The sequence below is a fragment of the Mycteria americana genome, chromosome 2 (genome assembly GCF_035582795.1).
Source record: "Mycteria americana isolate JAX WOST 10 ecotype Jacksonville Zoo and Gardens chromosome 2, USCA_MyAme_1.0, whole genome shotgun sequence".
Classification (NCBI taxonomy): Eukaryota; Metazoa; Chordata; class Aves; order Ciconiiformes; family Ciconiidae; genus Mycteria; species Mycteria americana.
The window spans coordinates 10617318-10643665 of record NC_134366.1 but is presented as its reverse complement, the minus strand read 5'-3'; the positions used below and the strand labels follow the sequence as shown (position 1 = coordinate 10643665).

Here is a 26348-nt window from a genome sequence, read left to right as displayed (position 1 = left end):
CGCGCATGCATCGCGGAAACACCCCCATCAGCCACACTAACACTTAACGCAGTTAAGTATTAATCCAGATGCTCTACACACACCCCAATAAATTACTCCTAACTACGCTGGAGATCAATCTCAGCACCTTTAGTCTAATTCAGCTGGTGTGAAAGGCACAGTTTAACACTGGAAGAATTCGAAATAATCTTGCTCCTCCCTGCTGACGTACCCGCAGCACGGTTGCATGCTGGCCCTCCTGCAGCCTGATGCCTCCTTGATCTGCTGCTTGCAGCGAACGCTCCCGCAGAGCTCCCTTGCTCTGGGAGCTGAGCTGTGCCACCAGCCCCACAGCGCTGAGCACCTAATGAAGGCGCAGAAAGATCTTCCAGCAAGCGCTCACTGCTCGAGTCCAACTTAAAATAAAATATAAAAATGCAAAAGATATTCCGTACTCCAAACTTTCCAATTAAATCAAGTGCAACCTAGAGAAGAGGCAGCAGAGCTTGTCCTGCTTTATCAAATCCTGTGAGAGCTGCTCTCCAGAGGAGGTTCTCGCCTTCAGCTCCTGACGGTATGAGCACAACTCTGACTCTGGAAAATGACGGTACCTGCCTGTTACACACCTCCTGTGAGGTTTGGGGCAAGTCCTCACAACTGTGACACTTTTTGTCTACGAAAAGTCACGATACACCTTCTCCAAGGCCCTCCACCTGCAGCTCTTCTGCAGATGACCCAGAGCAAGGACTGTCCCCTCCTCCAGCAGCGTTCATAGTTCAATTGCTCCATGAAAGACGATAGACCAAGAAAAAAACCCCACAAACAGACGATTCCTGTAATGCATATTTCTCTTTCCTTCAAAAACGATCCAAAACTAACCCCCAAAGCTGGACTTTGTACTTCACCATCACATCGGCTGAAGGTGCTGCACCAGCCCAACGAACCCGGGAGAGCCCTGGCTGTGCTGGGTGCTGCCGGCGCTGCCTGCACCGGTCCAAGATGCAGGACCTGGCTGCTCCTGCTTGGGGTTTATCTGTGCAACGCAGCCGCATCTGAAGCGCAAGGGAAGAGCACGTGGCTGAGGGTGGGAATCAGTAGGAAACGCTTAGATGCCGTCCGCTGAGAACAAGTGGTGAAGGGGCTGTTTGCAAACGTGTTCAAACCCACCGTTTGCCCCAAAAGAGGTGGCAATCTATGCTAAAACCTAGAGCACAACTCCTCAGTATTGGACTCGGGGAACCAGCACCCCTTTGGAAGTTTGTGTTAAACCTTTCCTCGCAAGCTCCCTAACTTTCTGTCATCAAGGATCTGTAATTAGCATTTTTGCTAGGCTGAGCTGACCTGTGTTCTACTGCAAGAAAGCTCCGTCTTGAGCTGCCCTCAGCATTACTCTGCTGTTTGGGGTACGCTGTGAAAGCATCAGCACACCAGAGGGGCTGCATCGGCATGCCACAAGGCATAATACAGTGGCAACTGAAGTCAAACAATTTATTAACTTTGATTAGACTACAAAGTTACCCAGTTTTCCTCCTGAAGGATAATTTGTGCTTCCTATTTCTGGGCTGCCTGCACCTGCCCCCACCCGTCCTTCGCCCCACGGCAGAGCCCTGGGGGGATGCAGAGCTGCTCCCCACCACTACGCAGGCAGCACATTTTACAGCTAAATCACAGAATCATAGATTAGTTTGGGTCGGAAGGGACCTTTAAAGGTCATCTAGTCCAACCCCACTGCAATGAGCAGGGACATCTTCAGCTAGATCAGGTTGCTCACAGCCCCATCCCACCTGACCTTGAATGTTTCCCGGGGTGGGACATCTACCACCTCTCTGGGCAACCTGGGCCAGTGTTTCACCACCCTCATTGCAAAAAAATTCTTCCTTATATCTAGTCTAAATCTCCCCTCTTTTACTTTAAAACCATTACCCCTTGTCCTATCGCTACAGGCCCTATTAAAAAGTCTGTCCCCATCTTTCTTATAAGCCCCCTTTAAGTATTGAAAGGATTACATCCATTTTGATCACCCAAGAGTCATTCAGTTTTCCATTCTCCCCCTGAAGTAAAGACAAGTTTTAGTTCAATAAATAGGCCCCCACAAATTGTCCAAACTTTTTCCCCTTTCCAAGTTGCAGGAGAGCAGGATGGCAGCACAGATCAGTTAAATGCTGTAACATCATGTCGCCTGTGATTCAAATACTGAATTATCTGGTGCTGTGCACAGTATGAGCCTCCAAATCTTTGATCATCTATCTTCAATACACCTTGCAAAGCAAAACTGAAGTGTCATTTGCATCAACTGTTTTCTCTTGTTCTGCATATTTAAACACATTTGAAACATTCAAGCCAGACTCTGAATAAAGGTAGTGTACCAATTGCAAATATGAGACTTGAAAAGAATTTACTCTGGGAAAGGTCAGCCATACAGGGCATCACCACCAAAAAGTGCTTAAACGTTGCTGGAGCTTTGTCAGCAGTGATGTTTGTCCTGGAAATAGCTTTTAGGAAGACAGCTGGTACGGACGGGGGGGTCCATAGCCGAGTTCAGAGCTGGAATATTCACTTGAGAAGCAACTTTCAGGAGTGCACTGGCTTTAAACAGCCCTCGGTTCCCCCCACGGCTCCTTCTTGCCGTCTCCCGCGCCTCCAAGCCAGCACACCCACGTGAGAGCCTGGGCAGCCACGCCGTGAACCCGAGCATGGGACTGACCCGGGTTAAAAATAACACTCTTTTTGCGAGCTTATTTTTAACCCAGCTCAGTGCCTGGATCCAGCTCGCCGTGCAGCCGCCCCGGCTGGGGCAGGGAAGGGGGCAGTTATCGGGCGCTGCTGGAGCCGGCGTCCAGATTACAGCGTAAAGCAAAAGGTGTTATTCTACTAATGCAAATAACAATTTAAAACCTTGCAGTTATTTCACTTGCAAAACCCGTTTGGAGAAGTTACATTTCTAAGGGTTAATTCTGAAAATGACAGATTCAGCATTACTACTAACGTTTAAAAACAATAAAGTTTGGTGTGCGGGCGCACCAGGTCCTCCCAAATGAAAAGCAGCTTCTGGGGAAAAAGAAATCAAACACGAGCTGTAGCATCCTAAAAAACCGCATTAGGACCAAAACCTGCCTTCTGCTGCAAGCAAGAAGGGCTGAAAAATAACTTCTCATAGCAAAGTGCTGCTACATGAAAGGGGAAAATATGGATCCTTTAACCTGTAATTAACCAGTAGAGGGCAATATTGCCTATCGTGAGGGGCAACGTTATCAGAAAAGTCACTGCCAACTCCTATTTTTTCGGTAACGCATCGATTTTATATGTCTAAGGCAAACCGTGAGTACAATTCCTGGACTAGGCGGGTGCTCTGGGGAAGCCAGCAGCTACACCAAGGGGCCCACGGGCGCTCCTGGAAACTGGAGATAACGCACGGGAATAAAAAGACTAAGGAGAGGATATTCCAGGTGAGATGGGACGGGTAAGTCACGGAGCACTTCCCAAAAGAGCAGCCCTGCACGGGCTAAGTAACATCCGTGTACGTCCTGGAATTGAACTGAAATCTTACCAGGAATCAGCAGTAATTAATGGCAAGATAGTAATTAACAGAAACATGCCGAACAAACCCAGGTAAACATCCTGAGGATATCGAACCACTTATTTACATTTACCATGTCACTTCCCGCGCAAGAGGAAGCGGAGCCGTCGTGGTTCCCGCACAGCAGCCCTACTGCTTGCATGCTATTTTCTTACCTAACCAAGGAAGAAAAAAAAAATTATATATATATATATAATCAGGGTTTTCCCTTGCATTAAGAAACAAAAAGTAGGCGCACCGGTTTGCTCAGTCCACAGGAAGACTTGCCCGAGGCGGCAAACAACGTCAGCCCTTCCTGCAAGCAGCATCAGGAGAAGATGCAGCTTCTCAGGTGAGGGACGCCTGGCTTTATCTAATGACACAAGACGGCTCCCAGCTAAAGCTCCAGTGAGCTGGTTGTGCAAGGACGGCTTGCAGGAGGCTTACTCCATTCAAATCTTTCTTGAATGATGGCCAGCAAAGTGTCTTTCTAATATTTTAAGACTTTAGAGTGAAGAGGTGGTGTATTTTCTGAAGCTCGGAGCAGAACACCATATTGCTGCTTCTAGAGAGGTCTCAACTGGCAGTCTAACGTTCATCTGAGCTGCTACCAATGCTGACTGACAACAAAACAAGAGTGCAAAAGAAAAAAGCTTTGCTTGACTCTTTTGCCCCCTCGTATTACAAGGACTTGGAATTTACCCTGCGCCTACGGAGGGCACTGGAGTTTCTGATGACTCAGCTACCTCCACTGCTGCCGGGGAGAGCCGAGCTGCGACTGCAGGAGCAACGCAAAGAGAAAGGAAAAAAATCCCCATTTAAATGCACTTATCTGAAGTCAATAGCACTACAATCTTTGTAATCTGTTGATAAGATCTTTACACTGATAAACTTTTCCGCTGTTACAGCAGCTCCAGTATTAATATTTACCTTAGCAGAAGATACCAGGGTTGTTCTGAGACTCAAGTCTGACATTTGCTGGGAAATCTCATACTTCAGAGGAGCCCGTTGGAGCTGAGAACTTATTTAATGGAAATGACATGTCTACAGGCCTGGATTACCCTGGGCTGAAAAATTCCTGGAGAATAACTGGTTCTTTTGTTTCTTCTCTTAGAAGCTTCATGTCTAATATATTATAGCACAGAGAAAACATCAGGAGACCAAGTAACTCTACTAAAACGTAGAAGTGGTCTGATTTGGGGGACCAAACTTGAAAGTTGTTTTCAGAAAGTTGCCAAGTCTTCACAGTTTCTTTTAATTTCTGTTGGGAGCGAGGGATGCTCATAAGATACCAAGCCCAGGGTATTTTACAAAACCGCATGTGCACACCCCCACCCCTCCTGAAATTGTAGACAACACGCTCAGCCAAGAAAATACTCCCTCACCATTACTGGAGGCTATGTTGAGCAAGTTCTTCTGATTAACCGTTCTTAAACTTGTTTCTAAATGCCAGGAAAGACGAATACCGTGACGCTTAACAGCAGGAGTTATAAAACCCCCTTGCAGCCTGTGCTCTCTCAGGTTTGTCAGAGTCAACAGAAACTAAAATTTGCATCAAGTCCTCTTTGGAAAACATCGCTGTCTGAGTTTCACAGTGACAGCCTTTAAAAAAATCTCTCTCTTGCTATTTGATGTGATGCTTATGAGAAAAAGCAGCCATTTTAACATCTACTGATAAAAAAAAAAAAAAATGCAAGTAGACTCGAAAGCTGAAAGAGCCTGAAATCACTCAGAAATTATTCGGGGAATGCCGGAGCAGCTGCCCCATCTGCACCATCACTGCTAGGGACAGAGCTTTTGTAAACCGAAAAGGGAGTTTATTTCAACACTGAAGTTTATCAGCTAAAGCACAGGATGAAGGACGACGTTTTGAGTCATCTCACACAAATCAGTGGCTTTCACCAATTATTGGCAATCATTTTTCTTCCGGAGCAATTGCATATTCCTCAGTGCCACTGTTACGTTCAAAGAGAGAGCACGAGGAGATTCAGGGTTTGCTGTGGTGGCAGACATCTTTCCTGCACAACGCCAGCAAACATTTAGCTGAAGTGGTGCCCGGAGCCTCAGCTGGTTAAAAACTAAAGACACAGTCAGCTCTCAACCTGCACCCTCTGCGGAAACCTGCTGCCACGTCCCACCTCATCCTCTCCCCACCTCCCACCCTGCACTGGCTCCAAGCCGCACAGCTCTGCCGACACCAACGTCACCGCGCTCAGACGTGCATTACGTCTCCCTGCTCCAACTCAAAACATCGTATTACGTTTATAACCTGGGGGATTTGGGCCGGGCTTTCCCAGGCCAGGACCAGCACTATGTCCTCTGCCGTGGGAGCTGGGCATTCCCTGCGAGGGCGGAAAACAAGTCCACAAGCGGCCAGAGACAGCACGGGAGGTGGCGGTGAAGTTCCTGGGAAGTGATGGAAAAAAAAGGGGATGGGATTTGGGAAAAAGGACAGAGAGCGATGGAGCAAGCCTCGCGGTGCTATTTCTGTCCTGGGAGAGCCACGGCTGCAGCACGTCCAGTATCCAGGAGAGCGCAGGGCTCAATACTTTTTGCTCAACGCACATAGCAATCCTCTGCCCTTCTGGCTTTAAAAGCTGGCAATGGACTTGCTCCTTTTATTTTTGCCCTCGTATCCAGCTGCTCTGGTGCCAGTGCACGCTGTTCCTACCCAGCCCGTACGCCTGCGGTGCAGGGCAGGGGTAGGGAAAGCCCCACGCCGGGTCCGCTCACCCTCCCCGCCCCACAGCAGCTCCCTTAGAAAGCTCAGCCTTTTGATTTTCTTCATTTTTTTAGCCATCCGGATTTTACCTACCATCCCCGAACACACCCGAGAACCCCATTTTATCCTGTATTCAGCCCAGTGTGTACCAACATGAATCCTGCATTCCCAGCACATCAAGCTACTCAAGAGGATGACATTTCGCCACAAAGAGACCCCAATCTGCAACAAACCGGGAAAATTAAATGAGCATACGCCATACACTAACCGCAGCAGGGATGTAAATGGGTACTTTGAAAGGAGATGTCACTGTGCTGTTCCCCTCAGTGGCTAAATGGGGATCAAGGGCTAAAGCCACTCCTGTTGGACCGTATCGGGCGGCACCGAGCTCTACAGCCTGAGTACAGATAGGGGAGTTGCTGAGAGCGCCTGTATTTACCTCCTCGTTGCCAAAACTTACTCATCGGAAGATCTTTTAAAGCTCAATGAACGGTCTTACATTAAATTTGAGGCCAGAAAGAAGTGCAGGCTGAGCACATCCAGGCTTTTGCAGTTATTTTGCTTCTGTCGAAGCACGCCAGGGCATCCCTACGGATTACGCCAACTGCTCTCATCTTAAAGATTTGGGATGTGGGAAATACAAATGGCAGGAGGTAACACGAATCCCCGCGTTTCCAGCAAGCAGAGAGATGACCCCATTTGCATGCTGCTGCTCAAAGTGAATTTTATTAATTTTAAAAGACTTTATCACACAGGGGTCTTTTATTAATTTCTGCATGAATTTTGAAAGGAAGCAAAGAACAAGGAATGAGCTTCGCAGCTTGACATACATAAATACAAATTAGCAAGATTTCAAGCTCAGAGTTTGAACAAACAGACCTGATTTTTAAACAGCAATTGAGATTACTTAAAAGATGATGCTTTCTACGCTTTTCAGGGTCGTGTCAGTTCTCTACCATAGTTTCCTGCAAGTCACGTTGCATGCCACTACGTTGCAGTGCTGCCTGTCAGACCCCCTTAAAAAGTTGCACCGGGGGCTCCGACTCCTGGGGCTTCTCTCCCCAACACACTCCCTACGCAACACGGAGGCGGGACGGGGCTCAGATCGCTGTAACTGTCTCCCTCCCTTACACGGCCCCTCTTCCTCCAGAACTTGTATCACTAACATCAAAATACTTGATTGGGTTCAATATTCAGAGGTTTTTTTTCATCTCACCTATATTTCAACCTCAGGCAAAAATCCCTGCAGGTTTTATCTCTACCATGAAGAAGCCTCACAGCTCGCGTTTCACTTTGAAATTGGATTTGAAGTGCAAACCAAAATTCTACTGAGAAAAAAAAAAAAAAATAACCGGCCCTTACAATGCAACTTAATACTCACTACTAGGAGGAAAACAAATAAACAAACAAAAAATCCATGGCACAGCTACATGCAGCCTGGCCAGGTTCCCCATTGCGTACCCAGACACAAGGTGCCTTCCACCGGCATTTCCTCGCTCCTTGTGCCCCAGCAGAGCCCCACGGACCTTCACACCTCTCATGATCACGCTTCAGAACCTCCCAGTGCCAGATGAAAGGGCCCCTTCGCTGCCCCGAAAGACAAAACTTTGCTTCTTGCCTTCAGCCCTCCTAGGAGTCACCACCACCAAGTCAAGAAAAGTTGGCTTCTAATTAGAAAACTCTTCAGACAGCAAGCAGAGGAAAAGTGCTCTTCTACTTTCGCAATGAACAGATCTTTGTAACTCTTAAAAAACAACGAGTTAAAGTACCAAGACATTGCCTTATATTTCCATTAGTGGCCCCCACTGAAAGGAGCATCTCCAGAGCAGTTCTGAGCAAGCCCCAATTTGCAAATTGTACAGTTTTGTTACACATTTTTCTAGTGATTATCAGCCTTAAACCAGTCTTCAAAACCTTAATGTACAGCAAACCCGGACTGCCATAAGAGAAAAAAATTATATATAAAGCAAAAAGCCATGCAGTTAAATTTAAAAGGAAAAGAATCTCATGAGTGACTTCAGAAAAATGTGATAAATGACTTCCCCAGCTGTTTTGTCAACACTTCCATAGTAATTTGGCAAAAGCGCAAAATCACCAAGTTTATATTTTCATCAAATGGCTATTAGCGCTGTTGAAATCTCACAGACACGAGACAGTAAGAGCAAGCTCCACATTTTATATTGCATTGCCCGTGCTCAGTTTGTTTTCAGATTAATCATTTGAAAAATATTCTCCCTTCTACCCTGAGCCTTAAATATGACACTAAGGGTTTCACATATTAATTATAAAAAAAGGATACCTGCCCTCTCCAATTATACCCCCCAGCGTGTGATTCAGTCCTCATCCATCCCTGCATTACTAGGACTAGGGCAAGCGAATCCCAGCTCCCAGTGCCTGCACACGTCCCTGATTTACAGAGCTCCAAAGACCATCATCTTTCAATGGACATACAAAGACCATCATCTTTTAATTGACCCTGGAAATGACACGTGCTCATAGTAACAGGATGTGTCTTCTGACAGCTCAATAGGTTTCAAAGTGCTTTGTGAACCTTCACCACAAAACCCAATCCTATTTTTGACATCTGCCTGACAACAAGAGCGCTAAGCCATTAGTTGGCGTTCGGTTCAGTAGTACTGACATATTAATGAGAAGTCTGAAAAAAAACAGTGTTTCAAGTTGACATTCAACACTAATTCTGACTAAATACTGTATTTAATTAGGAAGCTGTACACTGGCCTTACAGGGGCCGTAACTCTCAAGCTGTAGCACATTTTGTTGTTTGGCATCTCCAATCCATCAGGGAACTCTCAAAGTTTCCAATCTTTCTTTCCCACCCATAGTCAGGCTCTTCAGCCTGTGCTTTAAAACCCACCATAGTTTAGGAATACAACAAGTAATTTTTCAAATCCAAGACCTATCAATAAGTGTTTATACACGCAAACGTATACACACAAACATATACATACATACTTTTATACACACAAAAAGAAATTGTTCCATGTATACTGCTCAAACTGAAGTTCTGACCAAAATAACCGATAAACAAAGAGCACAAATCAAAATTTTCTCAATTAAATAAAAACCAAACACCAAGTCAGAAACATGACTACGATCCAACAATAACAATACTTACAATTATCTTTTGTGCCTGGAAACAGTATCATCAGTCAGTTTATACGCTCCTTCTGCAGAGATCCAGGGGGAACAGGGAACGTTTTACCAAGAGAGCTTTGTGAGTTTTGGAAACAGAAGGAGAGTTCGAACAGCGACGTTAGTACCTGCTTGGTGTACTCAACACAGGCACCCATCTCCTGAGAAGGCCACCCCAGAGCTGCCCATGCCTGGAGCGATGGCTGTTCCCACCCTACATTGCTGCAGCACCATCCCACCTTTGAACACACCTCTGAATCCAGAGGATGAAGCGCCAAGGACAATAACAACCGTTTCCAACCACAATCTTTGAGGCCAAAGCGAAAAAGGGGGGAACCAGAATTTAAGAGCTACCACAAAGGCAGAGAAATTGGAGCGTGCCACATTCCAGAAGGGAGCAAAGAGCACCTGAATGCCACCGGCTCTCGGTGGAGAGGTGGATGCGCCCGTGGAAGGGAGGCACCCACCGAAACGGCGCGACAGGACAACAGCTCAACACCTGAAGGTGCCGTAACGAGCTTCTGCTCAAAATCACCCGGCGTACGGACGTACCCGCATCTCCTGTAATTCTGTAATGGCAGTGAAAGCTTTTCCAAATATTTAAGTGACTATTTGTCAGCGGACTCATTATACCATGCTATAAATATTTGAAAAACATTTAAAACAAATAATCAAAACTGCAGAGGTTTGAACTGTTTAACTACAATGTTGTGCTACTAGCAGCCCAAAGTGCAGGATCCAGCAAAGCTAATCCACCTCCCCCTTGAACACCAGCAAGCTCAAAATCTTCTCAGAAACACTTGCCAAGAGTTTTACTAAGTTTGAAGATGTCAAACTTCATTTACTACAGCATTTCTCCTCGGCCTTGTAAGATTGTTATTGCTCCCTTTGCGGGGTTGAAAATGTCCTGCAGTCAGCACTGCGATATCGAAAGGAAACCCAGAGCAGATGCACAACAGATAAGACTGACATTCACCTACATTTGTTATCATGCAAGTCAGCGACTGACATAAAAAGTCCCAGACTTTGCACTTTTGAGAACATTTCATCACTTTCCAATTAAAATTCTGACCTTGCCTGAATTCCCAGTATTGGATACAGCCTGGTATCTCTGCAGAAACAGTCCCCTTTTACAGTAATTTTTAAAAATACTAAATAACAGAATTAACAACTGTTTTTCCAAAGAAAAAGTTGCTTAATCAAGACTGAATAGTGGACTGGCAACAAAATGACAGCAGGCAAAGCAGTAATTTCACCTTCCAGGAGGCGGAATCTGTTTGCAAAAGCCTTCGAAGCATTGAATTTCTATTGAGATGATAAATAAAACCACGCTGTTGTAACACTAATATACTGGACACTGATGACAGTTCAGCTAGGACCTCAGAGCGTCCATCTCTATTCACAATTTCAACTGAAAATTTGGAGGGCTTCTATTAAAATATAGGGGAGAGAGAGAGAGAGAGAGAGAGAGAGAGAGATAAAATATAGGGAAGATTAGCCAGAACTCTCACAAAAATAGAAAACTGGAGAGGCTTTGACCTCTGTGAGCAATAGATCATCTAACCTACATCAAAACTGCACGTCAAGTTGCTAGCTTGGCTCTGTGCCACTTACAGGTCCACACTCAACACCAGAGACACCGATAATTTGGGACATTTTGCCACCACACCCAGAAAACACAACAGTGAGCTGGATCTGGAGCGTGGCGTGAACGAAGGGCTGGCTTTTTATTTCAGGAGAAGCTGGGAGGCGTAAGACAAAATCCCCCTCTCAAAGAGCTCGCGTAAACAAAAGGCTTTCCACTATTGGAAACTATTCTGTCCAGGGCAACCAGCACCTCCCCTGCAACAGAGCACACGGCACAGGCATGCACTCGGCTTCGGGATTTATTCTACAAAAGGGTTACCAGGGATGTAGTCATCTCCTCCTATAAACTTTTCGGGAGCAAAGCGCATACGTGATCTCGGAGCAAGTGCTAGAGGAGAGGGAAGAGTGGAAACCACTTAAGAGTAATCAATTAAACTTTTGTTCATCAAGAAGAGCAGGGCGGCTTGAACACCTGTGTCTTCACAGAAAAATGTTTTATTTCCCCGAGTTGAGCTTCTTGTCTTAAGGAGTTACTACAAGTTACTTCTTGATTATTCACTGCATTAGAAAGCACTTAAAATTCACCTCCTATGACACTTTCCAAGACAGAGTTATATTTGTTAATAAATAAATTATTAATGGCTACAAAACTACTCCGGGTAGGGTTCAGGACAAATTACTCAACCTTCTTTTAGCCTTTCAAACAGGACTATCTTCCAGTTCTTTCGGGCTAGTATGTTCAAGATGGATCAAAACTAAGTCAATTGGAAATGATTTAGACAGCTGCCTTTGCAATAGATACCACAAGTTACATACCGTATAGTAGTAGCTGGCATTGATATAACGTCTCAAAAATACAAATATGCATAGTAAAGCATGCCTAATTTTCTTTTTACTTAGCAGTGGTAAAAACTATTGTCTACTTTGTCATTTTCTACCTGATTCTCTAGGGAAATTGCTCTGTTTTGCCTAAGAACACATGGTGATGTCTCTTCCAGCGATGTAACAGGGGACTTGAGTTGTACAGCGAACAGGATGGCATTTCCTAACTCTGAAATAGGTTCCACGTGGGATGCGACTCAAAAATTTTGAAGCTCCTTGGAAAATATGGATAAAAGAGCTATCATTCTTTTACTTCGCCAAGTTACAGCTCCGAGACATTTAAAAATAGCCAGTTTTGAAATGGTTTTCTGCTAACAAACAGTCAACACATACGAGGTGTACGCTGGCTGTATACTTTGCCAACTACAGAAAGATTTCTGTCCAAGACTTCTTTTAAGCCAGAAAAGGACAGAGCAGTACGGCATGTACACTTGTTTGCTCTCCCGTTAACAAGTTTCCTTGTCGCTACAGCTGCGTCTATACTGGTGAAGCTGCACTGCTCTGACTCCGCTGTAAGGCAAAAGCCTTACGGTTTTTATCATTTGTACAGAAAGGAGACTGCACAAAAGCTATTTTAAGAGCTGAGTATTTAGATCTCAAAATGTGGTTCATTTGACTGTAGAAGAAGTACGACTTGGTTCTGGAGTTCCAGCACTCTCCAAGCAAGGTGCCTTCCCCAGAAAATTAGGAAGGACCTAGAGATACCAGGACTTTGCCATAAGAGTTTATGTTTTGGTTTTGTTCCAGGCTATGTTTTATGGTTATATGACCCAAATGCTGCTGAGTTACAATTCCAGGAATTTGCCTGTCCACAAGCTTCTCTTAAAAATAAACTTGATTAACAAATGCAGCTCTGGGTATATACAAAACCCAAATAAGTGTCCACAGACAGTTTTTTCATGCACATAAGCCCTGTAGGAGACGATTCTCTGGCTGTTCCCTGTAGAAATATTTTTCTGACATATTGCAGTCTTAGGCATTTAGCACACTACCAAAGATGATCCAATGAACAAAAAGCCAGCTTTTTTCATCGTAGTCACTCAAAATTCAAAACACGCATACTGCTATCCACATAAGATTTAACACACACTAAAAATAAAAACTTTACATCGTTAAAACGTTGCCCACTGCCAAATGAATCTTTGTCTAACATTCATTAACAAGAGACCTCCTAATCTTCATCTCAGGAGCTGAAATTAGGCTCTCTCAAGCTCTGCAGTCTGTTGTTGGTGAGAAGAGACAAGAGACATACAAGGGCTCACTGTAATGCAAATTCCAAATCAAATTCCCTGGGACAGTCATCACGGCCCTCGCCCTGGTTCCTCCTCATCACTAAACACCCAATTTGTCCACTACAATAAAGCAACTACTTACCTTAACAGCTCCAGAACGTCTTCTCCCACACGAAGTCCACTCTTGGCACCTACACATCCCAAGCTGGATGCTTTAGGGCAACAGTCATCCGGCCATGCTATCTGTGCCCTAGACGCACGTGCTGTCTCCTCTCTTCCCAGCTACCCTGCTTCCCCAGGCCCTCCCCACGGGCGAGGCGGCCCCTGCATGCAGCCCCAACCATCCCTCAAATTCCTTCATCACGAAAGCATCCCCCGGTCTCAAAACCCCGGTAAGAGAGTATGTCATGCGCATTAATGTTAACGTATCAGGAGAGGGAGGGAAGAAGCCAAGACACAGACTATGAAGAAAGGCCTGAAGGAACACTGCGCCCTATGTTGCATCTCGATCTGGGCCGCAGGCTCCTGGGTTTCCGCTACTTCTCTGTAGGGCCCAAACACTCGCTTCTCACAAAAACATATTTTTCAGAAAGCTAGTCTTTAAGATGCTGAAAGCTGGAAAAACCCGCTTCTCTTGGCAGATTCTTCCAACAGTTTATCACCCATGTGTTAAAAATGTATGTTTATCTTCCCATTTGAATTTGTCTAGCCTTATACAAATGTTTATACCCTTCTTCCAAACAAGGCGACCTTTAATATGCAGAGTTTTATCTTGTTGGTGTACACATTTTTTTTTTTAGAATCAAACTGGAATTTGGCAGCCCATGCTCAGGCTGCAGAAGCACCTCCTTTGCTTGCACTGCCGGGGAAACAGGCCTCCGCAGCAGCACAGAGCTTGGGCCGGCACAGAATGGGCAAACGCCCGCTGCTGCTGCGTTCACTGCGGTAACTCGCCATCAGGTTTTCCTGATGAGAAAGGCAAAGGTCAAACGAGGAAAAAAGTCCTTGGAATTTATGTCAACAGCACAAAAACAGGCTGTGTTGGTTTCCCGCTTCTCCCTTACTGGTTTCATGCCCTGCAAGTTACATGGAGAAGCAGCATCGTGCCCATCAAGGATGTTAAGATTTGCCTTTCTTCTTGGCGCTAAAACGTACAAGCCTAGAGAAGATGGAAGTAGCACTAGAGGTATTTAATGAAGGAAAGACTTTGGTGGTTGTCCTAACTCAGAAGGTGAATCTCCCCAAGAGAAAAATCTTCCACCTCTTTGCACTCATTCAGGAGCTCAGTCAAAGACTGAGGGCAGGAGGCTCACGAATGTTACTTATGCTTGCAGGCAACACCAGAGGCATCCAAAACAGCTTTAAGTGAATTTCTAGCTCTGTACTGCTCTCCTGAACATCCAGCTCACAGTTTGTATAGAAGAGCTGAATAATGCGCTTTCATTATTGCAGTATACTTGGTGATAAGGACCTGACTGTATTTCCCCATAACCACCCAGTAGTAAGAAACGTATACATCAAGATTAGCAGACTAATTCTGGGAGGTGTCCGAGTGACTACTTAACAGGGCATGTCCAAATTAATCAAAGTACCAAAGTGCCTTCTGATAAGAGGCAGTATTAGTACAGAAAGCCTGGCCAAAATCCTCTGAAGACAAAGGGCTTAGTCCTCTGACTCTGGCTAAGACAGACTGGAGGAAAGGCTGAGCCTTGGCCACATGAGTTTTCTCCATCTTCCTCCAGAAATACTTTCACAGAGAAGTCCAAAACAATTTTAAAACATCCATAGTCTAGCTCCCTTTGGAAGAATAATGACAGAGACTGATACTACAGAATATGCCCTTTCACAAAAGCAAGACACAGTGCTCTGTTGCTGAGTAAGACAAATATCGCAGCAGGATGACAAATTCAGATTTTGTTTCTGTGCTACTCAGAGCAAAAGGCGGCCTCCAACTACATGCCTAGGAAAAAAGTTTGCCAGAGGTGGCTATGGTGACAGTTACGCAAATGTGTGATAAATAAGCAAGTTAATCTTAGTCTTTGTAACTGATATATAGAGTAACGCAGACACGGCATGTATTTCTGGAGAGAAATGGAAAGACTGCTGGATCTGCCCAGCTTCTCTACCAGATGTGTCAAAGCCTCTGCAAGCTTATGATTTTTTTTTTTTCCCCCAGGTAAACTCCCCTCCTGGACCACATTTCAGTCAAGCTTGTGACTGCAACCAAGACAGAAGAATCCTATTCCAGAGCTGCTGCTTTGCATCTTCAGCTGTTTTGGTAACAGCTTCGAGCAACTCCCTTACAGACATAGCCAAAATAATTCTCTCTTCTGGCCATCAGGAGTATGTGTTCCACAATCTGAATTCTATGACCAGTCACCCAGGCTGGATTCCTCTCCCATACTAGTAACTTATTCAAATGAATTTACAAATAAGAAACAATGCAGGAGATTTCATATTTGATTTTTAACAGTCAATAAAAGGAGAAATTGAAGCCTTCTCAACGTACTGCATTGTTTGTTATACCACGTAAAAGACTAGCATCCTTACTGTAGTCTTTACAAACTAGGTGTTAATATTTAATCTCTCTCAGAATTAACATTCAATTGTATGAAAGGATTCAGCTTTCTTTTGACCGCTGGTAAACTAGCAGCTACAGGGTTTTTTTTTTTTTTCTATTTTTAGGAAGTTCATTCGAAGTTGGCTGCATTGAAAAGAAGAGCTGAAAGAGCTCTCATTTATGATTCAGTATAAAGGATAAGTTATCGGGCAAAGCAAAGTTTTAAGAGTTATTACCATAAGCCTCTAAAAATCTATTTTCTTGATTGTCAATTTTAAGTCAAGCTCAAAAATGGTCTATTTTTAGTGATTTTAAAATGAACCCGCCGTGCTGCAAAAGCTAGCATTATTGAAAAAGCCAGAGAACTAAAGAGACAACTCCACTTAATAGCATCCTTTTAATAAAACTTTTTACTTATCTTCTGAATTAAATATACTTTAATCCCCACCATTACATTTCGAAGCTGACATCTCAAGCAGAAGTCTTTAGCTTCCTTTATTTGGAAGATAATTAGCACTTAGGCCGCCAGTGCAATCTACCTCACACCAAGCCTTCATAGCTTTCAGATTTGGGTACTATCACATCGAAACCATTGCATGTATTTTAGACATGGTAAGCACGACGGGAGATATAGTACTCACGTGGGTTTTCAATTAACTTTCTACCAGCTGCCGTAAGTAAGATAACACCTAACCCGGCGCTAAGTCTGCCAGAACATAGTTTTCAGAGAAGTTTCAGGGAGTTTGAATCAGCAGTCAGCTTGCATAGGTTCATGGTTACGGCTCAGATGGTCACAGCATTATTTTATTTTTTTTTAAATCTGACAGCAGCATCTCAAAAGTGGGCCTTACTGTTTTGTAAATGTATGGCCTGTGTAGCAGAGCAGAAACCAACCATCTTCTGCTCTAACTCTTCACTAGTGCCCTTCACTCAACAACCAACTCTAGACGAGGTATTTTTTCCGAAACCAAAGCAGATCAAGCAGTAAACCCACTATAATGGTGAATTCAAAAGGCACAGTTTGTAACACTAACAAAGTAAATTTGCTTCGTTCCAACACTATTGCAACAGAAGGATCATTTCAGCATTTCAGGTGGAAGATAAAAAGCTTTTTACTTAAGACAACCACTTGAAGAAAAGCAATAACAACAAGAAAACCCACACTGTCTATGTTGAGTACGACATAAAGCACGTCTGTGGTCACAATTCAGTCCCAAAGTAAACAAGACCAGAGCGAGCAGACAGTGCAAACAAGCTTCCTTTTCTTACCTTAAAAAAAGTAAAGTTTCAAAGTCCAGGTTACTGCTGATTAGCAGATTACTGATGTCAGTATTGCAACTACCTTGTGAGAACACCATGAATTAAAAATAAGCCTAAATACTAAGACAGCCAAAAATCAGGACCAAAGAGGCAGGTTTTCCAAAAGTACTACGAAATGCTTCCACAAAAAGGTTAACAAGAATCCTAACACTAAATTAATGCATTGCACTGAGTGCTTTTGAAAAGTTCTCTGACCGCAAGCATCGTGCAGCTGTAACATTCATTTTGCAATGCAACGATCTTTAGAGATAAACCCTATCCTGTTACAATCACAGATTAAACTAAGGCAAAGCAGGAAACAAGCTCACTTTTCCAACAGAACAGAAGCAAATTCAGGAACAGAACTCAGGTTTCCAAAAATAAAAAATAAAATCTAACTTACTTTATCACTAGACCATCCCAGGGATGGTCTGAAACACATAAGCACAGCTAAATACAGAAGACAAACCTCCACTTACACCTAAAGCTAATACAGTGAAGGAGGCAAGCAAACAGGACAGCCAAACACGAACACTGACAGAGAGATATAAAACCCTTGGGCTTGAGTAGAGATATTTTTTTAAAGCCTTTTACAAGCCTTGTTTTCAGCATTCTAAGACTCAGTCCATCAATTAATCACAAGCTGATAGAGTACAAATCTTACAAATGCTACGTACACCTACTCTGCAGAGCAGCTTTGTCGCTTATACCACAAAACAACGCCCGCGATTCTCAACAGAGAAGGTATTGTAAGAACTGAGAACTACAATAGCTGCAGCAATTTTAAAATGTGAAGCATTCCAAGGCAAAATCCCAAACTTCTTCGGTAAAGCCAAGTGAAAGGGGTAGGTGCCATGCAATCTAAAGAGAAAGCCGTGTTACGGTGTATTGCATTGAAATTGCTGCCATGCATAAAAGACCAAGAAGAGGTTGCACCAAGCAAAAGCATTACAAAGTTACTGTATTCTACCAGTGATTGTAGAAGCAGAGCATGAAAGAGTAAGTGACTTAGCAGGTTCAAAAACTCCATCTTCGTTTTTCCAAACCACTGGAGGAAGTTTAATTTAAACTGGATGGTGTCCCTAAGCATTCAAAATTAATCCCTCCTGTATGAAGAAATGGTACTTTTAATCAAACAGCACCTGGTTTTGAAAGCTACCTCATCCCACTGCACATTTGATGCCTAGCATTTGCTAGAATTAAGAACCTTTTCTGTTATTAAAATTTTGTGCTATTTTGGCCAAAATTGAAGTTTAAGGGAATTTGCTGTCCTTGATGATCCATTACATCTAGTGAGTAGGTTTTGTACATCCATGCAAATTATGTCTTAGTAAGGAACGGCATAAAATTTTTCAGAGCAACCTAATAAGTGGGTTTTCAAGAGAAAAGAAACTCATTTAGCAGCACAAATAAGAAGAAATTCTGAATATATAATACATAATAGGAAGAATTTAAATTGGATCCACAGTAAACAGAATGAGGATTTATTTTGTGCATTAAAAATGAAGCTGGATGCAAGAAGTTGCATTAAAAAAGAAACTGGATGTAGTGTTATTTCAAAAAAAAGAAAAAAACCTGTGCTGTCCTACATGTTGAAACAGGTGGAGACTATGAGGCTTAGGTCAAGTGTAAGAAGGTGACAATTTTTTTACATTTGGAACTGGAACTGCCAGTCCAATTATATACTTGGACCAAGACCCTGCATCCACCCAGTTCAACCACCAGCCTACTCAAATGCTGGTGTATGGGTATCTGCTTACTACTGTAGAAGTCTTTGCTGATTATTTCTGCCTTCTGCTGACTCCTTTCTTCTTGTCTGCTTTTGTGTTTTGCCAGTTTCTCTTTCTACCAAGAAAGTGCAGCACTGTCACTTAATGCTGCATTTTGTCCAGCTCTGACAATAACCAGCTTCAGGGATCTGAAGGCAGAAGAGAGACTATCCAAAACACTGGATCTTCAGCAAATTTACAGTGTTAAAAGATTTCATTATAGAACCCTGGAGTGAACTGTTTGTATATAACACTGTGAGAAGGACCACACTTTTCTGGGTAAGAAGATCTGAGGCAAGCGTGTGGGTACAGGTTTGCCACTAGCAGGTATGCTATCATAATTGTGTTCTTAACTTGAGCTATGTAATTTAAATGTTAAAAGAAGATTACCTGGGATTAAAATAGAAAGTGAAGTTTAGCAGCTCAATGTAAAACCTATGGGTATCCACAGGAAGGAATTCAAACTCAACTCCAGAGTGTCCTAATTTTATTTGACTTGGTTAACCAATTTTGAAGCACTTTTTACAGTTTACATAACTTAAAGGAGTACACTATGTCCTATAAATATAAATTAACATTTTTAATAACTCAAGACATCACAACAAAGCCAGATTTTGAAATAAATTGTCTGTTTAGTTATCTGGATCAAGAAGTAACATACATGGGGAAGGAAAAAACAGCATTAACAAGAAAACACTGTTTAGTTCTAAACTGAGTTTGTGCTTCTACACCAAAAACACAACACTGAAGTAACAAGAACTCTGCAAAGAACTTGAAAAGCTGCATAACTTCTGTAGTCCCAAAGTACGTATTTATTTCTTCTACCTGTTATTTTGTTTGGTTCTATGAAATTAGCATTAATGGTAGAGGGACACATGTAAGATATACTAACTTTGCTGCAAATATGAATTCTGTTGTAGCAGTTTGTTAGATTGTTGGTTTGGGTTAAGTTGAATTGGTTTTCCTGCATGATAAACAAGAGCAAATATTTTTGATGTATTTAATAATCAACGCATTTGTTAGTACAAAGCAGATGGTGTTCAGCAAAAAGGCATTAAGTGATCATTTGAAAACACCATGCTTTTTTTTTTTAAAACACTAAGCCATCCCAAAGAATTTCGTGAAGGCCAGATGTTCAAAGCTGGTGCACAGATAAAAACTGCACATCCATGATTTATGCATGAAATTACCCAGAGCCTGACAGGTGTCAACATATGCCAATAGCTACTTGCATGCTTTCTCTATGACATACAGAAATCAAGACATCTTTCACTAAACTTTAAAAATCTGGTCTTAGCTACAAATTAACACTTTGCTTCACTCCATTAGTTTCACAAAAGGCATTAATCCATCTTTTGATTTTTGGTTGATGACTAAAAATAAGAGCGAGATATTTTAATGCTAATAATTTTGTACAAGTGTCCTTCAAAGTAATTCTGTTTGTTCTCAAAATAAGCAAAAAAATCTTATTGTTCAGAAAGCCTTTTTTTAATTGTTAAATGTTTTCCTGTATATTTATGTTCACTACAGATTATTTTTGAAGCAGTCTCAGAACTTAAAACTTCAGAAAACTATTTTTTTAATTTTTAAACAGAGAAAGTTACTTTAGGCCTAGACCAAAAAAAATTGTGTACTAGGGCAAAAGATGGAGTTAGAGAGTCAGCCTCTGAATGCTTCCTAAAAATAGGTGCTTCAAATACAGGTTTAGAAAAGAAATTCAGTATCATGTTTTCAGTCACACTGAAGAAAACATCTGCAAAGAAAAAAGGCCCTCATCCTTAAGACTGAAGAAAAAGGTGGTAGGAAAAAAAGAAAAAAAAAAAAAGCACTGTTTTCCCAAGTTGCCCAAATCACACACAGACACAAGAAGGTTACAAATGCCATTCATGAAAGAATGCACCACAAACATCAGCATTTATTCATTTTGAATTTTTTTTTAGCAAATGACAAAAGACTCAGCTCACTGGCTTCACTTTTGTTTACCTTTTGCTTACATTACACATTTAAACATTTGTCAAAACTTACTAAGTTGTCTGCATTCATGCACAACTAGAAAACATCCTTAATTTATTTAAACCAGAAATGCATTACCAGAAATGTATTAACATTGTTCACTACTAAACATTTAAAAAAAAAGTTGAAATTATTAAAAAGGTTATCCTGGAAATGTTAACTTCACAGCAGACTTAAACTACTAATTGGCTCACACTTCAAATTGGAAAAAGCAAGATTCATGCTAGTGTTAGTGTACATCTTGCCCTAGCACTACTGGAGGATCATGGTTCACCTTGATCATATATAATAAAAAGAAAAGTGCATACAGAAATTTACAACAATTTTAAGGACAAAAAAATGGTCCAATTGATGTGGTCCCAACAGTTAACTCAAAAGTCTATGACAAATAGGAGCTTCGGTGAGCTATTTATACTACTTAAGTATGGATATACAGAAAGTTGAGTTCGTTTGAAATCTTCAAAAAATGTTCCTGTCAATCCTCAAATGGTGGCTGTTATAGCTTAAAATTTCTGTTAAATGCGTGCGTTGAATTACTTGTTATCCAAGCGTAGCGGCTGCTCCTTACCATTTATTGTTAGCGACCTTAACTGGCCATCTTCTTCAACTTCTACTCTCTCTTGTCCATTCTCAACAATTCTGTAGGACAAAAACACAGTTAGCCATTTTAAAGCACTGTAACCAGTTTGAAAACACACACCAGACCTAGGTTTTTTGATAATGAACTATAACAGAGCACTGCCTGCTTAACGCAACTGTAGTTGGCAAGCTTTTGTATTTAACAGAAGCTGTAACTAGTAACCATCTGCATTCCCCCACTGATATTGCTTATTTATAGCAGGAAAATTGCTTTCTGGAAGTTTGGATCCTCCAGTTTGTAGAGTTCACAGTTACAGCTGTCACCTCATATATTGTCACAGTTGTACTGACACTACACACTATTATCTAGAACTAAATGTCTTTTGACAGATCGACTGTACAATCTTGACGTTGCATTTAGTACCTACCCATTTGTTAAATGCATAATATTCTAGATCCAATCACAATTTTCCATGATGTAAGGCACGCAAGACAGTCTTTAATCCACTCTTAAATTGATCAGAGCTATTAATCTGGAGACCTACTGTACACCAAGTTTATGACCAGCAAGTACATTGCAAAATTTAAGTATCCCTGACTGGAGGGAGAGAGCTCTGTGGGTTTGGGCTTTTTTGTTTGCTTGTTTTAGAAATGGGAAGATAAGGAATGTTCTATCTGGGAATTCTCCCTTCATGATTCAAATGAGGAAACCACATGGATGAATACAAGTTTTTCTGGAGATCAGATTTATTGAAGAGAACACACCCATATTAAAAACAGAAGGAACGGCTTCTTGCCTGAAGCAAAATATTACTCAGAGAAGATTTTCATTGGGTATGCTGGGACATGAATCTTCTTTAGACTTCGCTACCTTGTGGGCAGACATTCTACAAAGTAACAGAACTTCTTGGAGATAGTAAATGTGTCTTCCTAGATGTGGCTAACCATGTTTCTTGCTCCTTTCCCCCCTTTCTAAATATGGTAACAAAAGATATGACAGCAGCATACCTATTTAGCCTATTTTTTAATATTAAAACAAACATGGTGCCTTATCTTATTTTGCATAAACACGTTCTTTGGTCTCTCTCACCTGGTACAATTCCCTCAAAAGTGGGCAGTTTTCAGATTTTTCTGGAATACACTTACAGAAAAATATCATGACCACAGCAGCGTGTGATGACAAAGGCTGCATTTAAGTGGTCAAGATGGCAGGGGTAAAACAGGACACAGAAGAACCTTGCACTTTGAAGTGCAGGGGACAAGTTACCAAACAAAAAAATTGGTCTTCCCTTGCTTTTCTGTAAATTTTTATTAAGTACTGAAATTACATTTACTTTTTCAGTACTCCTATAACTTATTGATCATAATGTTCCATGTAGGTTACTCTATAGCTAACTAATATTTGGGTTTCCCAAATGCAGTGATTTCCCCACCACAAGCATGAAATAGTGAGAAGGTACGCTGTGTATAGTACTTGAAAGTTCACTTTCCAACAAACAGGAAAAGTTTTCTCCAAAGCAGGTTTCAGTTGCTTATTTCACTTAACAGGTAAAAGAAATTTACTTTTTTTTTTTTTTTTTTTAAAAAAAAAACACCACAAAAACTGCACTCAAACACTGCCAGGAAAGCAAACTAGAGCAAATATTAGGGAAAACTGTTTCATGTTTCATAATGTCTGCAAAATTAAAAGTCCTTCCAATCCCCACTTAAAAGCTTCACAATCAACAGAAACCAAGCGCACTTTCCCCTTCCAGAAACTCAAGCTGACTTGGCAGACAGTAGTCAAGGACCATAATTAATAAAAGCTGCAGCACAACTGCACAGGAGGTTCTGAAGGCCTGGAAGAGCTCCATTGCCAGGTCCCTCTCAAACAGCAAACAAGCTGCAACCTTCATTTTTCATCAGGGCAGTTCTGAAAGCATGTCTTACACATCTGAACCCTTCTTGACTATCAAGAGTTTAGACAAAAACACCATCTTCCCCATTTTCACATGCTACAGCTTTAAGTAACTCAGCAATGCCAAGAAGAGTCAGAGAACCCAATAAAACTTTTCAATTTTTTTTAAGCATTCAGAGAAATCCAAGTAATGTGATGACCACAACAGCAAAAGTAAAAATACATACGTGTGTCTGTATCACTGTATTTATGTGTGTATATAGTATATTTATATGCATTTATTTATAGTTATGTATGTTTCTACATATAGTTTCATACAATTATATTCATATCACTTACCTCTTTGTAGTAATTTTTCTGCCATTAACTATTTTAGTTGAGGTTGATACTGATTTGAAGTTACCCATCCCACTGCCACCAAATGACGTAGAGGAGAACGAAGTAATGCCTCCATGTCCCAATGAACCAAACGAAGTAAAACCTATTGGGAAAGAAGGTACTTGACTAAAAACGTATTTTTGCATGACCGTGGGATCCAAATTTATCATCCACCCAGACTACATCCTAGCTTCAGGATGTCCTTAGTTGGTTGCATCAACACAGCATCAGTGACTAGATGGCATTAAACACCAGTGCAAATGTAAAAATATGTCTCCAGCCCCACCAGTTTCTCCCATATGGACCCACAGTTCAAATTCCAAATGCATAGCATTGTCCAAAAACCATTTGTTGCCTCCTCCGCTGAAGAAAAGGCTTTCAAGCTTGTCTGCTGAACCATTATATCATTCTTTCCACTCAAGGTAAAGCTAGTAACTTTAATGAATCTGATTTTTTGCTTTAATGTAGATGTTGGGATACCCTGAGTTAGCAGACAGACAAGTTTTGATCACTAACATCCCAACTAATACCCAGGATCTTAACACTTGAAAGGATGCCGACTACCAGCAACTCTCAGCAACCTCTGAGATACAGATGTCAGCATTCAAATCTACTACTAAAAAAAAACCTGCGTTCCTTGTTAAATGTTGTGATATTTACCTGTGTCAAATGAAGAAAAACCACTTCCAAAAGCAGGGAATCCACCAAAGGCAGACAAAAATGATCCACCACCTCTGCTTCTGCTTCCCCTTGGACCCCGCCTGCCCCCGAAGAAATCCTCAAAAGGGTCTTCTACAAAACAGAAAACAACATTTAAGAGGTCAGTATTACCAAGTGATTCTGTATTTAATCATTAGGGATTCTTCATTAAAAAAAAAAAAATTCCTGTTACAGACCAGATTCTTCCTTTGAAATATTTGATGCTACTGAACTGACAGTCCACCAAAAAGGCAATTCCTATGCTCCTTCTGCACTAAATTCTGTCTCACTTTTGGACCTAAAAATAGTTATAAAGAGTAGTTGATTTCCTTATTTTAGCTGTTTATTATTAAAAAACAGTAAACCTAATGTAAATGCTCTTCTATTTGTCAGTATAATAGAAGTGGCAAGAGCTACAGAAATAGTATTATTTCTACCACATGCTTATATAACAAAATACACTGGAGGTATGATAAAAAAAGAAATCAGTATTTATTTGAACTTAACTATGTCCAGTCAGTTAGCATTTGACAGATTTAACACTCTTCAGACGCATAATCACGATCTCTACACACCAAGTCACTATAAGGCAAATCCTTCAGCTGTTCTACAGAACTCCCTATTGTCAGACTAAGGTTTTCCAGGGTGTAGAATATAGAGTAGCACTACAGACAAATTAAACTCCTAGCATTTGAATTTAACAAATCTTAAAATATCGCACACAGGTACCTGAACTTTCTAGCTTATGTCTATTCAAGATTTATTGTGGATCACCACGATAAGGTCTCTGACAAGTAACTTCCAGATAGGTTATATCAATTATTAAAATATAAAAACAGCAGCCAGGGATTGATGACTCATAATCTTAAAGTGTTCAAAGTGTTTATTTTAGCACTTGCCACATTAGGTACTTCAAACACGTATTCTGATGCACATTTAGGGAGCAAAGCATGGAGGTTTATATGCAGTGTCCCAAAGAGGCATTTGGTCCCTACCAAGCAGGAGGACGAGGGGAGAAATAGAGAAAGGGGGTCATGGATAAAATGCTATTTCAAATTCAAGTACAACTGTTATGTCATTCAGAACAGCTGCTGTTCCATCACCATTAAGGAAGACAATAGTGTCTTTCAAAAAACAAATGGGGGGGAATCGGACACCTATACAAGCAATCCTTATTTACTTTATCACATTTTCCTAAAAAATAGTTATTACTAGAATTATCTGAAAACTGCTTTTTACTAGTGTTCTTAAAACAAAGAACAACATATAAAATTGCAATCATATAACAGATACTCAATAAACATAATACTTGCATTAAAATCAGAAAAGTTTAGGAACTTCAGCTACTTTCTCCATCAATCACAACTCTCCCAGAATGAGTGTTGTACAGTACCAATGATTTTACCAAGTTTTACAAGTGGGGACTCAATATTGGAAGATCTGAACAGTCTGAAACACTGCTCAGAATAAGCTCTAACTGAAAAATGCAGAAACTGGTGATAGCAGCAACAGAAGTATGAAAGCAAGGAAAGACACTTGTAACTGCATGAGTGTTCAGAACTACAAATTGATAAAGCGAAGGTCAGAAACACAGTATTTATTCCACCTCTGGTACCCCCAGAAAAATCCAAGCTGATTTATGATAAATCACCAAGTTAATGCAATAGTGACAATACTAAAGCAATCAATATGATAATAAAAAGATATTAGTTACCATCTGGTTTATGTGCTATTAACAAAAGTGAAACGTCACAATGTATTTATGCTGAACAAAGGCAGCCACTGAGGTTCACACTCCCATATACTCCCATCAGCAGAGACACAAAATGCCAGGAACAACAAAAAAATAACCCTATCCTTCCCCTAGCTTCCACAGGTATTGAATAAAACAAGGCAGGACCAAACTTTTATCTTACATACACTAAACAAGCAAGTGATAGGATTTTTTTCTACCTCAGGTGTTTTTTTGGTTTTGTGTTTTCTTTTTTTTGTCCATGTAGAACAAGTTTTCTTCAACATAAACATTACCTGTTGTTACCTTTA

General features: G+C 41.4%; 1 protein-coding gene across 3 annotated transcripts in view; it reads right to left on the bottom strand.

Moving 5' to 3' along the window:
• The window catches only part of DNAJB6 (DnaJ heat shock protein family (Hsp40) member B6), a 64741-nt gene that overhangs the window by 11987 nt on the left and 26406 nt on the right, over positions 1 to 26348 (bottom strand). For all 3 annotated transcript variants that reach the window (XM_075492394.1, XM_075492392.1, XM_075492393.1), the window contains exons 6-8: positions 24267 to 24398; positions 23568 to 23709; positions 21321 to 21391 (exon numbers count right to left, since the gene is read on the bottom strand). In XM_075492394.1, coding sequence (XP_075348509.1) covers positions 21321 to 21391; positions 23568 to 23709; positions 24267 to 24398 — 345 coding nt within the window. The remainder of the gene's footprint in view (positions 1 to 21320; positions 21392 to 23567; positions 23710 to 24266; positions 24399 to 26348) is intronic.